Source organism: Echinops telfairi, unplaced genomic scaffold (assembly GCF_000313985.2).
Source record: "Echinops telfairi isolate 266 unplaced genomic scaffold, ASM31398v2 ScPeMD7_12;HRSCAF=54, whole genome shotgun sequence".
NCBI classification, from domain to species: Eukaryota; Metazoa; Chordata; class Mammalia; order Afrosoricida; family Tenrecidae; genus Echinops; species Echinops telfairi.
Window position 1 is genome coordinate 9,555,850 of NW_022103909.1, and position 13,539 is coordinate 9,569,388.

Below are 13,539 nucleotides of genomic sequence, written 5' to 3' on the forward strand. Positions count from 1 at the left end.
TGACGAATTTTCCAGAAGCAGATCGTTGGGAATTTCTTTTGAGGTGATGCACTTAACTCTTCAGTCCTGAATCAATAGCCAAACACCTTAACCATGTGCTTCACCCGCCGGGGGGATGTTGAGGATTGGGAGTGACCTAGAAAACCCATAGCATTTGCTTTATAGATGATGATATTAAGACCCGGAGGGATGAAAGGGCATAGGAGCAGGATTAAAACCTAGGCTTCCTTATCCTTACATCAGCGTTCATTTCTTCTCCAAGACGACTTCATTAGGATGACTTTTGTCCATTGTCCATGCACAAAGCCTATTTCTAAGCCAACAACCGAGGCTGTGCACTGGAAGACAATGGGTTCAGTTTGCCAGGCTGGGCGCCAGGTCCTACCAGTATACATGAAGCGATTATCCTCTTTTTCTTCAAGATGAAAGATTCCAAAGATTCATTGAACAGAGGATCAGTCATTGTTCTGGACAAGGTCATTATCCTCCTGAATATTCCCACTGGGAATAGAGAATCCGTCCCTCAGTGCCATCAAGTCAACTTGGGCTCATAAAGACCACATAGGAGAGCAGAACTGCTCCAGTGGGCTTCTGGGATGGGACGTTTTCATAGGCATGGACAGGCTTCTCTTTCTCCCAGAAATAGGTAATGATTATTAATAATCAATATGATTATATAGCTTCAGATACAGAGAAGTGATGTATAGATAATAATACAAATGAAGTACAAAGATACTAGGGCTGGGTGGAGACTTTAGATTTTATAATCACCATGGACTACCAGAAGAAAGAACAAATCTGTCTTGGAAGAAGTACAGCCTGAATCGGCCTTAGAAGTAGATGGTAAGACTTTGTCTCACATACTTTGGACATATTATCTGAAAGGACCAGCCCTTAAAGAAGGACATCATGCTTGGTGAAGTGGAAGATCAGGAAAAAGAGCAAATCTCTCCATGAGCTGGACTGGCTGAATGTCTATAACCATGGCATCAAACCCAGCAGTGATCAAGAGAATGGTGGAGGACCAGGCAGTGTTTCATTTAATTTCATGGATTACTGTATGTATTAGTCTGAGTACATTAGAGAAACAAATCCACAGAAACTGATGCATAAGAGAGAGTTTTATATAAAGGGTAAGTGCACATCAAGAAAACACCCCAACCCAGTGCTGCCCAAGTCAAATCTAACATTAATCCATATGTCCAACACCAAACTACAAAGTCCTCCTCCATCTCACCAAACACATGCAACGACACTGACTGCAGGAGGAAAGCTGAATTGGTGAAAGTGTAAGCATCTCAGCACTGGCAGGGGTCTCCACATGGCTGCTCCAGCACCTGGGTAGGGCTGCATCTGGGTAGGTCCATGTGGCTTCTTCTCAGGGATGTCTTGCAGGAAGTGATCCTTGCCAGCTGAAGCAGGGAACTGATTAAGGTAGCTGCACCCTAGTCCGACCATCAGAAACAAGAGACCCAAGAACTAGAAAGGGGAGTCTCACCAAGCCATTTACCTCTCCGTCCTTCAATTAACCCTACATGTGTTTATTGGTCAGGTTGGCACAATAAACTTTAACTATTGCACTATAAGTCAAAATTGACTCAAACAGTACCTAATAATAATAAGACTTATTATTTATATGTCTTATGAATTTATAATGTCTCTTTACTTCAATTGCACCTGGTTTATCAACTCCTCTGATAGTTATTTTTCCAAGTGCTGTCACATCTTTATAGCAAGGAAGTGCCTTTCCTCTATTTATTGGACTTTTAAGTACATTCACATAATGATTCTTATTCCAGAAATTTATCTCCATTTTGGCTGTACAAATTTCAACCAAATGTATTATTTATTATTCTCCAACATTTCATGTTCCTGCTGCCTACCCGACTCTTGCACATCTTCTGTGTTCCCCCTCATGTGGAAGACTTCCATTGCCAAGACAACTGGTGGCACAGTTCTACTCTGTATTCCAACTCCACGTTGGAACTGCATTGATGGCCACCAGTAACAATATTTAAAACTCCCTGTGTGGAAGATCCTTCCAACTTTGTACATTCACGTTAAGCCTCTAATGCCCTTCAAAAATCCACTTCACTGTCACACAATCCAGTTTTCATTGATGGCTTCCCTTCCGAGTCATAAACCCCCTACTGAACACGAGTCCTTGTTGGGCTGGCCATGAGTTGGGTTGCAAACCACAAAATCAGCAGTTTGAAACTACCAGCCACTTCAAGAGACAAAGATGAGGCTTTCTGCTCCTGTAAGAGTTACTGTCTCTGAAACTCACAGGCGGGATCCTACCCTGCCTACAGGGCTGCTGTGCATCAGAATCAACTCGATGGCGCTGAGTTTGGTTTTTGATTTTTGAGCATATGCTGCTTCATATTGTTATTCATGTAAATCTGACCTGGCTTCTGAATTTCATTATCAAGTTGGGCAGAAAACGGAGCATCTCATTATTTTTATCACCAGAAAATCTCAAATGTTTTCTTCATTGTAATTTTTAAAAATAAAAATATCGGATTCTCCCTATTGATGCAAATTGCATATGTTTCTGTTATATTAAATACCGCTTCATATAATTATTATTAGATCATTTCCCCCAGCTAGAATATTTTTATTGCCTAATGCAGTACTTGGATACTTGAACGAGTGAACAAAGGTTTGCAGTGTGACAAGATATCTCAGAGCGATCATCTACTAAGATATATTGTTGGTTTAAAAGAGGAAAGTAGGAGAACAACAGACACTTATTTGACTGCATGATACTCTGTTTTCATTTGTAAGCTCTTTGAGAGCAGTAACTTTCTTGTACTAAATTGGAAAGGCTGCATGATCCAGACATGCTCCATTTGCTTGAATCTCTACAATCTCCACAACATGCCCGGCTCATCATTTGAATACTTGCTTTTGGTAGGAATCTTCTGTGGCGGCTTTGTAAACCTTGTGTAGGTATCTCTGCTTAGTAGAAAGATATACTTGTATGGAGGCAAACTCTCTCCTGTGGTACCATTTATCTGGGGTTTCAGTTCCCCTATGATCCATCCATTAATATCTGACCCCAAATCTAGCCTGGTGCATAGAAGGATTTCAATGAATATGTAGAGAATGGAATTGAATTGTGAGAATTTAACTCATTAAATTTCTGAATTGGGATTTGGAACTAAAATACACACTGGACTAAATTTGAACATGATTTTCCACTAGATAACTTCCAGCCATGCTATTTTTGTGCTGTGAGTATCTGCATGTGGAAATGAAAATGACATTTATATAGCTTTGCAGTTTTAGCATGAAAATGCTACTCTTTGGAGGCTTCTTCCTGTGAAGATGGGGCATGAAAAATTAGAAAAGGCAAGTGGCAATTAGGTATACAGAATTATAATGGTATTTTTATAATTACTTTATTTGTACTGTACAATACTGCCACAGAAAATAAGCATTATCCACTCTATCTCTTAGTCATGGAAACAATAGTTTTATATAATGAAAATCAACCCGATTTCTAAAAGTTTTTTTTAATTAAATAGACTCCCTGATTTTGCTGTACAGATACCCATTAAATTGAGCCCCACCCAGACCCCCTAACCCCCTCCTTCCAGCCTTCTGGGAAGTAGACTCCACAGTAAACAATATCTGTAGAAAATGTTAGAGAAGGCCAACTGACCTGTAGTACTTAAATGATCTCTATTTGTCTTTGGAAACCAGGATGCACTCACTTGCAGCTGCAAATAAGGTCTCATTAATTGAAAGAATCCAAATTTGTGGGCATCTTTCCATCCTCCTCCCATCACATTTTAATACTTGAAATGATCTAGTCATTTAAGTATTGGGGGGAGGAATCAATCTGGGATGTTTCCCATGTGCATACGAGTTTGATTTGTTTGGCTTGGTTGCTATTCCTGCTGGGGGAGGCGTCCTCCAATGGGGTAGTTGTGTTTCAGGAGAGCGATGCAGTGCCGGCAGAATCCATGTCTGCGCCAGCTGGGCCTCACGGTCCTTCCTGCTCCAGGCAGCGGAGCTGCTTCGCTGTCTCTAAGACAAATCGTGGTCTCTTATCTGGACCTTTGCTTGTTTTGAGAAGATGCCACAGTGCAGTTAGGATGATTCTTCCCTCTGAGAACAGGGCGTGGTCACTGTATTTCTGACTCTTTCACACACAAGGGTGAAATCCTCATCTATTTGATCACGTGGACTTATTGAGGTTCATCTATCCAGTTTTCAAGCTTAAAGCCAAGTAATCTCTGTTATGGCTTTTCAAGTAACTCTTAGCTCTCTGCAGTACCATTTCTGAGGGGCTGGGTCCTCGCTGATCGAGTTGAGTGCTTTAATCAGCTCATCTGATTTATATTATAAATTATTGGGTCCTAGTTGAGTTTTCCCCATCTCCCTCTAGAAGGCGTGGGGTTTGATCTGCAGATATAGTACAGGGTGATATCTTCCATAGAGACCAGTGCAAATGTTTAGGAGCTGTGTGGCACCATGAGAAGATTATTATACTAGAAGTCAAATAATGCTGAGAACCATTCTGAGGTTTTTCATAAATAAGCCATGATGTCTTCATTAATTCTGTGGTATTGACTCAGCCCCATAATATTGCTACATACACTACAATTTACGGTGGATTAAAAGTTGTACTATATACTTGTATTTTCTACTCTCTAGGCCTTAGACTAGGGATCATCAGTCTATGACTTATAGGACAAAGCTGGCTTACCATGTTTTTGTAAATAAAATTTTGTTGAAAAACATTCATTTTATGTATGAAGGGGTTTCCAAAAGTGCATGGAAAAACAAGATATTTTTTCATGTATTTTTAAAAGCTGCTTATATTATCTGTATCTGCCACACCGCCAGAGTTGAGCAATTCTAACAGAGAACTTCTGGATCCCTATTCACCCTAGAAGAACCCAAAATATTTTCTATCTGATTCTTTACAGAAATATTTTGCTTGATCCTACCTTAGATTTACCATGAATGAAAATCACTATATTTATAAATCGTCTGTGTTCTGTCACAGGCAGTCAAATTGGGATTTATATTAGGAGCTTGGGAGTCGGTTTAACAACTAATGTTTAATCTTATTTTGTTTTAAGCATTCAAGGTGAATATAAGGAGCAGACCAAGTTAACTAACATTAAGAGATAATCTCTGTTCTTGAGGTGTATATGACTTATTAGGGAGAAATAAGCTTACGAGGATTAATAAAAGTATAACTGATGCATTAAATGGAAATAATTACAAAATCCCAAGGGACCACTGCATAAGGAGTACTTTAGTTCGGTAGAAAAATTTTCACAGCAAGCCGGCAGTATATAGGTTAAGTGTGAAGACGTGAACCGGAAGTGTGGTTATTTTTCTCCCAGCTGGTCTATGGGAGAAGAGGCCTGGGAATCTGCTCCCATGAAGATTACAGCCCATGAAGCTCTGGACGAATTTATTCTGCTCTGTGGGTGAACAGTGGGGCAGAATCAACTTGGAGGCATACAACACCCCCAACAGGGAACTTTCCACAAGCAGGACACTTAAAATCTTGAAGACGAATCTATTAGTGGTGGGGGGCTGAGGTTTGATCAAAGGAGGAAGAACAGCTGCAAGTACAAAGAACAGCTTGTATGTACATTGGCATGTTAACATGAGAGAGCATGACTCATTCCACATGACCTAGAAGCCAGAACAGTGAGAAGGGAGATGGTAGTGAAGTCATAGAATATAAAGCTCAAACCAAGCCTGTTACCATCCAGTTGATTCCAAATCACAGCAACCATAGAGAGGACAGGGGAGAACGGCCCCATCAAGTTTCCAAGGCTAGAATCTTCATGGAAGTGGACTGCCACATGGAATACCGAGTGGGTTCGAATCACCAGCCTTGTGGTTAGTTGCATGTATATGTAACAGGTGAGCATCACTTTTCATAGAATCAAAAGTTGGAGAGTTAGGTCAAGCTCAGAAGAACTTTTCAGGCTGGGATAGGAAGTCTCGAATTGTGTTGACTCTGGGAATGAGCAGAACGTTAAAGTTCTCTAGGCTTCACTTTTTCCATCTTTAAAATAAGATGTTAGCTCAGGTGGTTTCCAAGAACCCTCTCGCTCTACAATAAAAGTGCCTTTATTTTGTATGTATTGACTTTATTTTTGGTGTCCTCAAGGTTAGAAGCATGTTGGGATTATATGCATAATATGATGCTTGTAGTGGTGGGTCACCTGCCATACCTGTAGTTGTTCCATTTCTTTTAATAGTACAATATTTAATAGTACAGTTGATGTCCATGTTTCTTGTGATGTCACCATAGGAACTTAAGAAAACAAATTTCTGAGAAATATATTGTCTGGTCACAGCATCAAGGTCCTTAACAAATAATATTACATAATGATAGACAATCAGTGAAATGCTTAATGTTTACTATAAACCCACGGCCATCACCTTAATTCTAACTCATAATGACCCCGTATGGGGTAGTTGAGGCTGTACATATTTGCGGGAGCATCTTCCTCCCGCAGAGCTACTGTTGGTTTGGATGCCAAATTTACACTGTACGTAGAGATGCTATGAAATGGAGATAGTTTTATTGTCAAAATTCACATTCTTCACAATCTATTTTAAGCCTATTATGTCATAATATTTGTAAGCCTTTATATGCAAAAGTGTGCGTATAAGTTACTAAGGCAGAACTTCAATATAATATCTTATTTTATTATTTAAAAAAAGCATATTTATATCAGTTCTCGACATTGTGATTTCATCTCTGTTCAATTACTGGGCTTCCTCTATCTCTAACTGTGTCCCTAATAATCTACTTGTTATTGGATTTATATTCATAAGTGAACTTAGTCAAGTTTGGGTGCATATTAAATGCATTATTTATCTTTTTCAGAGTCTCTCCAAGTGTGCAGAAAAGCTAATGAATCAAAAATTAGGATCTGCAGTAACTTTCACAATGAAAGCACAATAAAAATTACAGATACACATTGATATGAGTGTTGGTGTTGATGGTGGTGTTAGATGCTTAGAATTGATTTTGCTGTGCTCACAATCATGATGTGTGAGCCCACTCTCGCAGTCATTGTGTCAGTCAATCTCTGTGACAGTCGGTCTTCCTCTCTGTTGCTGCCCCTCTACCAATCATGGTGTCCTTTTCAGGGACTGGTCTTTTCCAATAATATGTCCAAAGTACATGCGATGAAGTCTTGCCATCCTTGCTTCTAAGGAGCATTCTGTGTGGATTAGCAATATTCAGCTTAGTGATTGAAGCTTCTCAGAAACTAAAGTAGCCCAATCGCTACACTCTGATCCATTTTAATTGAACACAGGTAGATAGATGCACGGAAAACATCAAAAGGTATTTTGTGTGATGCAAGTTGAAAAAGATAAACCTCTCTGAAACTCCAGCAAGAACTGCTATTAAAAATTCATATGGCTTTTGCCATTTGAACATCAGACATTCCGATTAAAGGAAATGTTTTGAAAATGTTTTTATAACGCTAGTCAATTAGTGATTATTTCTGTCGCCACCCAAAAATAAATAAGTAAATAAATAAATAAAGAGAAACTCTAGGATGCTAACCACTGATGATCACTTGACCCTCTTTTTCCTTCCCAGACATTGATGAATGTGCCGAGGGTCGCCACTACTGCCGGGAGAATAACATGTGTGTCAATACTCCAGGTTCTTTCATGTGCATCTGCAAAACTGGATATATCAGAATTGATGACTATTCCTGTACAGGTAAGTGGAAGTTGTTCATGAAAGAACATCTTTCTATGCCTTATAGTTACTTTTAAACATTTCTTGTAATTGTATTTTTTGATCAGTATTCTAAAACTACTTCCTTATAGCAAAACATGACCCTCGTTGATTTGGTAGTATTTGAAATATGCTACAAGGGAAGGAATCTCAAGTTGTTCTGGATAAGTTTTACATGCATATTTCCTGTTAGGAACATAAAGAAAAATTAAATAACTAGATTAATATACTAAATTTATCATTTTAAAGCAGTTTTACTCAAAACTTGTGTCATTTACTTTGGCAAATTTGAGAAATACTGTTAAACTACATTTTCTTTAAAGTAGAATTTTGAAAGATGAATATTAAAATAAAATAAATGATGAGGATTTCTCCCCCCCCCCCCCAGAAATGTGAAGGGACTTCTAAATGCTCATGGAAAAATGGAATGAAAAGATAATGGTATTTTCCCACAAACTAGCCTTCTCATGGGTTTTTGGAGTTCTAGGAAATGGAACTATTGACAAAATTGGGATTCTGCACATCCCTGAAAAGCACATTGGGAGACTATGCAAAAGCGATTCTGCTATGGTAGTTCTATGGAAACCACTCTTTTCAGCACCATGGACAGTCCTGTTCACAGAGGTAGTGCTTGACGTTAGACCTGACAGGAGACACCCTATGCGCTTCACAGCACATAGGTTCTGACCAGTAAATATAAGAGGAAATGATGATTGAAGAGTAGCTTGAAGACTAGGGGTTTTGCGGCTCTGTGGGTCTGAAATAGGCATTCCTTAGGTTTTCTCTATGTTTTAAACTTAAAAATAACCCATCTTTAAAAAGTTCAGGTTAATAAAACTGGAGTGCACCTGAAAATAGTATTTCTCTGATCTTTATCAGATGGACGTATAGAGAATACTAGATTGTTCCAGGGGAAGACTCACCAATGAAAATATGAGTCTATAATAAAGTTGTTATTTTATTTCTGTGTTTTGATAGCTACTTCTATGGCTTTATTTTAGTGACTACATTGTGTACTAATTGATATCCTGTTAGTCAATTTCAGCAGGAGAGGGGAACTTCCTCTAAATTCTTATATCTAGTATTTATATAAAAACAAGTGATAGAAATCAAATTTTACAAGAAGTTTCCCAATCTATGGAGCAAAGCCAAATATATCCTGAAGTTAGAATTGATATTCATTTTTAAAATGCCAATGTATTTACAATGCCATTCATTTTATTAGTTCATCCTAGACATTTTCATATTATGGGAAACATTCTACATTTCCTTAGGCAAATGTAATCACATTGAATTACAGAATTTCATATTGAATGAAAATTTTCTATGTCCTTCACTTAGATACTTTCAACATAAGGGAATGTAAAAAAATAAGTCATAAATAAAAGTCAAATAGAAATCCGTAATTTACTGTATTACTAATAGCAATTAGCTCGATTCACCATTTAATAGCTAACAACCACAAGCTAGAGCTAAAATAAAACTATTGCATCTCACAAAATGGCATTTCATGACATGTTCATTAAAAATAAAAAGTGTCCCCAATTTTCTGGGAGGTGGAAACTTTGGGATTAGAGCTTGAAGATCATTGTATATTTTATACTTCCCCTAGATATTTTTATGTTTCTCATCCCTTTGGAGGAATTTCTTCTCTTGTGGCTAACGGCACCTGGGCTGCACCATCTCAAGAGCCCATACAAGTCATAGAACAAGATGGGTTTCTTTGATAAAAATGGGTATTTATTTTTCTCACATCTTGAAAGAGGCCCACGTGCACATGCGGTAGAAACCTTTTCTGAATAAATGTCTGGACACCACGAATGAGCCTTTTCTGGATATTGTGGCTAAGCTCTTATGGTTCAGAATCTAGTATGCTTTTGTGCTTCTGCCACTGTTTCTTGTTGAAGAGCTCCCTGAAAAAAACCCAAATATTGCAAATGGATACTTTCACACTATACCCTACAGACTTCCAGTTATTTACCGCATATGAAAATTAATCGTAAGCATTCTAACTTAAAGAGGCATCTAAGAGCAATGCACATTACTTTATACTCAGGAGCTTTGATCAATAAAAGAGATTTCAGTATGTTTGTTTTTTGCTTTCATAATCCTATAGCTTGGTATAGAATTTATGCATGTTACAGAATATCTTTTGTAGACGGTAGAATTGTAGTTTTCCCCCATCAGATTTAGATGATAGTGATTGGAGTTTTATTCTCCATAATCGTAAAATTTTGGAGTGAAGAAACCTACCATAGACAATCTAGTCCCATCTTTGACTTTCACAAATGAGAAAACGGAGGCTCAAAGAGATGAACCACTTCAACTAAGGCCATGCAGTTAGTGAGAGGCAATAACAAGTACCGTAAGATGAGCCTCCGAACTCTTAGTTCTTATACTGGTTGCCATCTGTCTAATTTGCAACTGTATAAAAATAAGTAAGATTCATATTTGATGTAGAAATACATTATTCAATTGTTAATGTTCAGTAATTAAACTGACTTTCATATGGATTATTTCAGTTCATTAGCTTCAACTCCAAAAAGGAATATTTCCCCCACAGATCTTGTAATAAAATCTTATATCAGAAGTCAGTAGAAGAAATTACAAGCCTCTGGCCTCTGACGTCATTAAACACTTGCGCTAACGACTCAGGTGTACCATTTGCAGAAATGATGAAGCAGTTTTTATACTTCTAAGCTCATTAAAATATTTGTCCTCCTATTGAGGGTTTTTTTTCTCCTAATTAATGCTTCCTGATTTTGTTTTCTTTGCCATATACTTTTCTGTGCTCATAGAAGGAAACCTGGTTGTACATGAGTAGAGAGAAAAGGAGAAAAGAAAGCACAGAAAAAGGAAAGGAAAGAGTTGGTGGGACATGAGACGCAAACTGCCATCAAATAGATTTTTACTCAGAGGTGACCCTATGTAGCATACGCAGGACTGTAAATCTTTATGGGAGCAGACAGCCTCATATTTCTCCCACAGAGTAGGTAGTGGGTTTGAACCTCCGCCCTTGAAGTGAATATCATAACTCCTAACCCATATTGCTACCAGGCCTCCTCCATCAAATTGCAAAAGTAACTGAATGTTTATGCGTACCCAAGTTTCTAGATGATTCATTGAGAGGAATGGCTTTCTTAAGGATCTCTGGTGGCATAGTGGTTATTGATTGGGCTGGTAACAGCAAGGTCAGCAGTTCTAAACCACCAGCCACTCCACTGGAGAAAATTGGGGCTTTTTATTTTCGTAAAGACATAGTCTTGAGAAGTTAACAGGACAAGTCTCCCCTGTCCTATAGGGTCACTCTGAGTCTGCATTGACTCACTGGCAGTGAGTTGTTGTTGTTGTTGTTGTTTTCGTTGTTTTCCAAGTGGTTCTTTTGGATTACTCACATAAACTTCTAATTATATTGGGTACCTGGTTTGTACAGCAGATCAAGAAGGCTGGGTTTTGGCGTTACCAAAGGAAACCATTTCCTCAGTGAAGAGGCACTCATTTCAAACATAAGCACTTAGACCGATTATTTTGGTGAAAAGGGCACTTCTGATTCTTCCTCTGTGTTGATGAGCTTCCTCATCTTCTCGGACCCATTCGAGTGGGGAGAAGAGAATGAGAGTGGACAGATATCAGGGGTGGAAAGCGGTCCTGCTCAGTTAGTGGTTTTCCTTAGCTCAGAGAGTAAGTTGGTCAAGCAAACAATAGCTCTCCAATGGGAGTAATTTTGCCTACTTCTCCAAGAGGTCATTTGAGTGTGTCTAGAGCAGTGATTCTCAACCTATGAGTCGCGACCCTTTTGGGGGGGTCGAACGACCCTTTCACAGGGGTCACCCAATTCACAACAGTAGCAAAATTACAGTTATGAAGCAGCAAGGAAAATAATTTTATGGTTAGGGGCTCACCACAACATGAGGGACTGTATGAAAGGGTCGTGACATTAGGAAGACCCAGTCTAGATTCATTTGGGGCTATACTAACTTGGGGGTGGGTGTATGTTATCATCATCATTAGGTAAGTACACATCAAGGCCCCTGCTAAGCTTCCTAACATGTCCAAGACAATTTTCCTTTTCAAGGAATTTTATGTCCTACAATATCACTAGTGCCACAGTTTAGAGTTACCTATTCAAAATGATAAATCGCATACATAGTGTTATTTAGCTTTCCCTCTTTCTCTCCCACTAAACCCGTAGGGATGTGTCTCCCCTTACTTATTTTCTTGCTTTGCTTCCGGCACCTACTATTCTGTTGTTCTTTGCTCACAGAAATCGACTCTGTCTTTTCTTCTCAAAAACCTTTTCTTCGCTTATCCATGGGAAATGCTTCACCCACGGCAAACCAAGGAGGCAGAGGGGATTTCTTTGGGACTTTCAAATTTTGCTATTCTATTGAATATGTTGCCTGACAAGTATGCTTTTCCTAAGCCTGCCTCTTTTTGTATCATTCCCGTGCCTTCTCAACATAGTTTTGGTCTAAGTCACGTATCACAGGAGAGCCATAAAATGGCAAAGCATATCGGGACTCTATTAGATACTTGAGTTGTGTTGTCATTAAACAAAGAACCTCCTGTAGCATTCCCCAAGGAGTTGTCACTTCTGGAATTAATACAGTTTTTATAGCAATTGAATGCTCCTAGTGCTTAGATTTTATTATCTTGTTCTGGTGGTCCCTTCTTCTTCTATAACATGTTCAATACCACCACCACCACCCCGCCCTCCCGCCCCATCATCACTAGCATCTTGTTTGTCAGACTAGTTTAATGTGGTGATTATTGGAGCAGGGTTGTGACTTTTATGATGGTTTTAAGTTTTGTCACTTCTCTTTATTATTGTTGATTTATTAGCTTTTCTGAGAGTTTTGGATGCTATTTTCTTGCCCCTAAATTTCAGAGAACGATTTTACTATTGTGCAACAAAGAAAAATGATTGTAAGCTTGAATACCCCTTCTTCAAATACACAGTGCCATCAAAGAGTTCAAATATTTGAAGCTCTCGCATAGCTACCTCCTGTGGGTCTCTTTAAAGTTTTATATAAATGAAGCTAGATAAAGACATTTTCTTAAAAATTGAAGAAACATTCCAAAGCTGTCTTGGAATGGCGATGATAACATCATTTCTTTATATCCTAGTCACATGTTTCATGGAGGGTTACTCACCTCATCATCTGGTATTAAATAAGAGCTCAGGATGGATTTTCCCAAACCAGTTACTTACCCTGAAATAAGTTTTAAACTTTAAACCAAAACTATTTTCTGAAGACTTCTTTGAACCAAAAAAATATATCAATAAAATAAAAGTATCTTTTAAAAAGGTATCTTAATTCTGTCTATTTTTAACATTGTGGTCTTTTAAAAGTAGTGTCTATGTGAGACCAAATTGACAGTGGCAAATCAGAAGCTTGAGCCAGCACCGTCGCGGGCAGTGGTGTAAGATAATGATGGTGGGTGGGGTCGTTTGACAAAGAAAATGAGCACTCACGTGAAGAAAGGAACCAGTGTCACTGGTTTGTGCATATACGAATCCTTGAAATGCACCTCTTTGGCTGTGCATACTTTTGCCAAAGTTAAGAATAAGTAAAATAATAAACCCACATGAATAGAACAGGCCAAATGAATTTGTGGGTGTATGTGCCAGGTATCTCAAGGACTAGTCTGTGTGTTGGACAGAGAGGAAGTGCCTGGAGCTCGATGACAGTGAGAGAGGAGGCCTGGGAAGAGCAAGGAGGAGGGGAGGATAAAGAACAAGCAGTGGAAATTATGCCAATCAGCTCTAAGAACAATTTCCTAAACAAACCAAG

At 38.6% G+C, this 13,539-nt stretch overlaps 1 protein-coding gene across 1 annotated transcript in view; it reads left to right on the plus strand.

The window, feature by feature from the left end:
• The window catches only part of NELL2 (neural EGFL like 2), a 438,054-nt gene that overhangs the window by 248,630 nt on the left and 175,885 nt on the right, over positions 1–13,539 (plus strand). Inside the window, exon 13 of the mRNA XM_013006940.2 lies at positions 7,601–7,726. Within this exon, the coding sequence (XP_012862394.1) occupies positions 7,601–7,726 (126 nt within the window). The remainder of the gene's footprint in view (positions 1–7,600; positions 7,727–13,539) is intronic.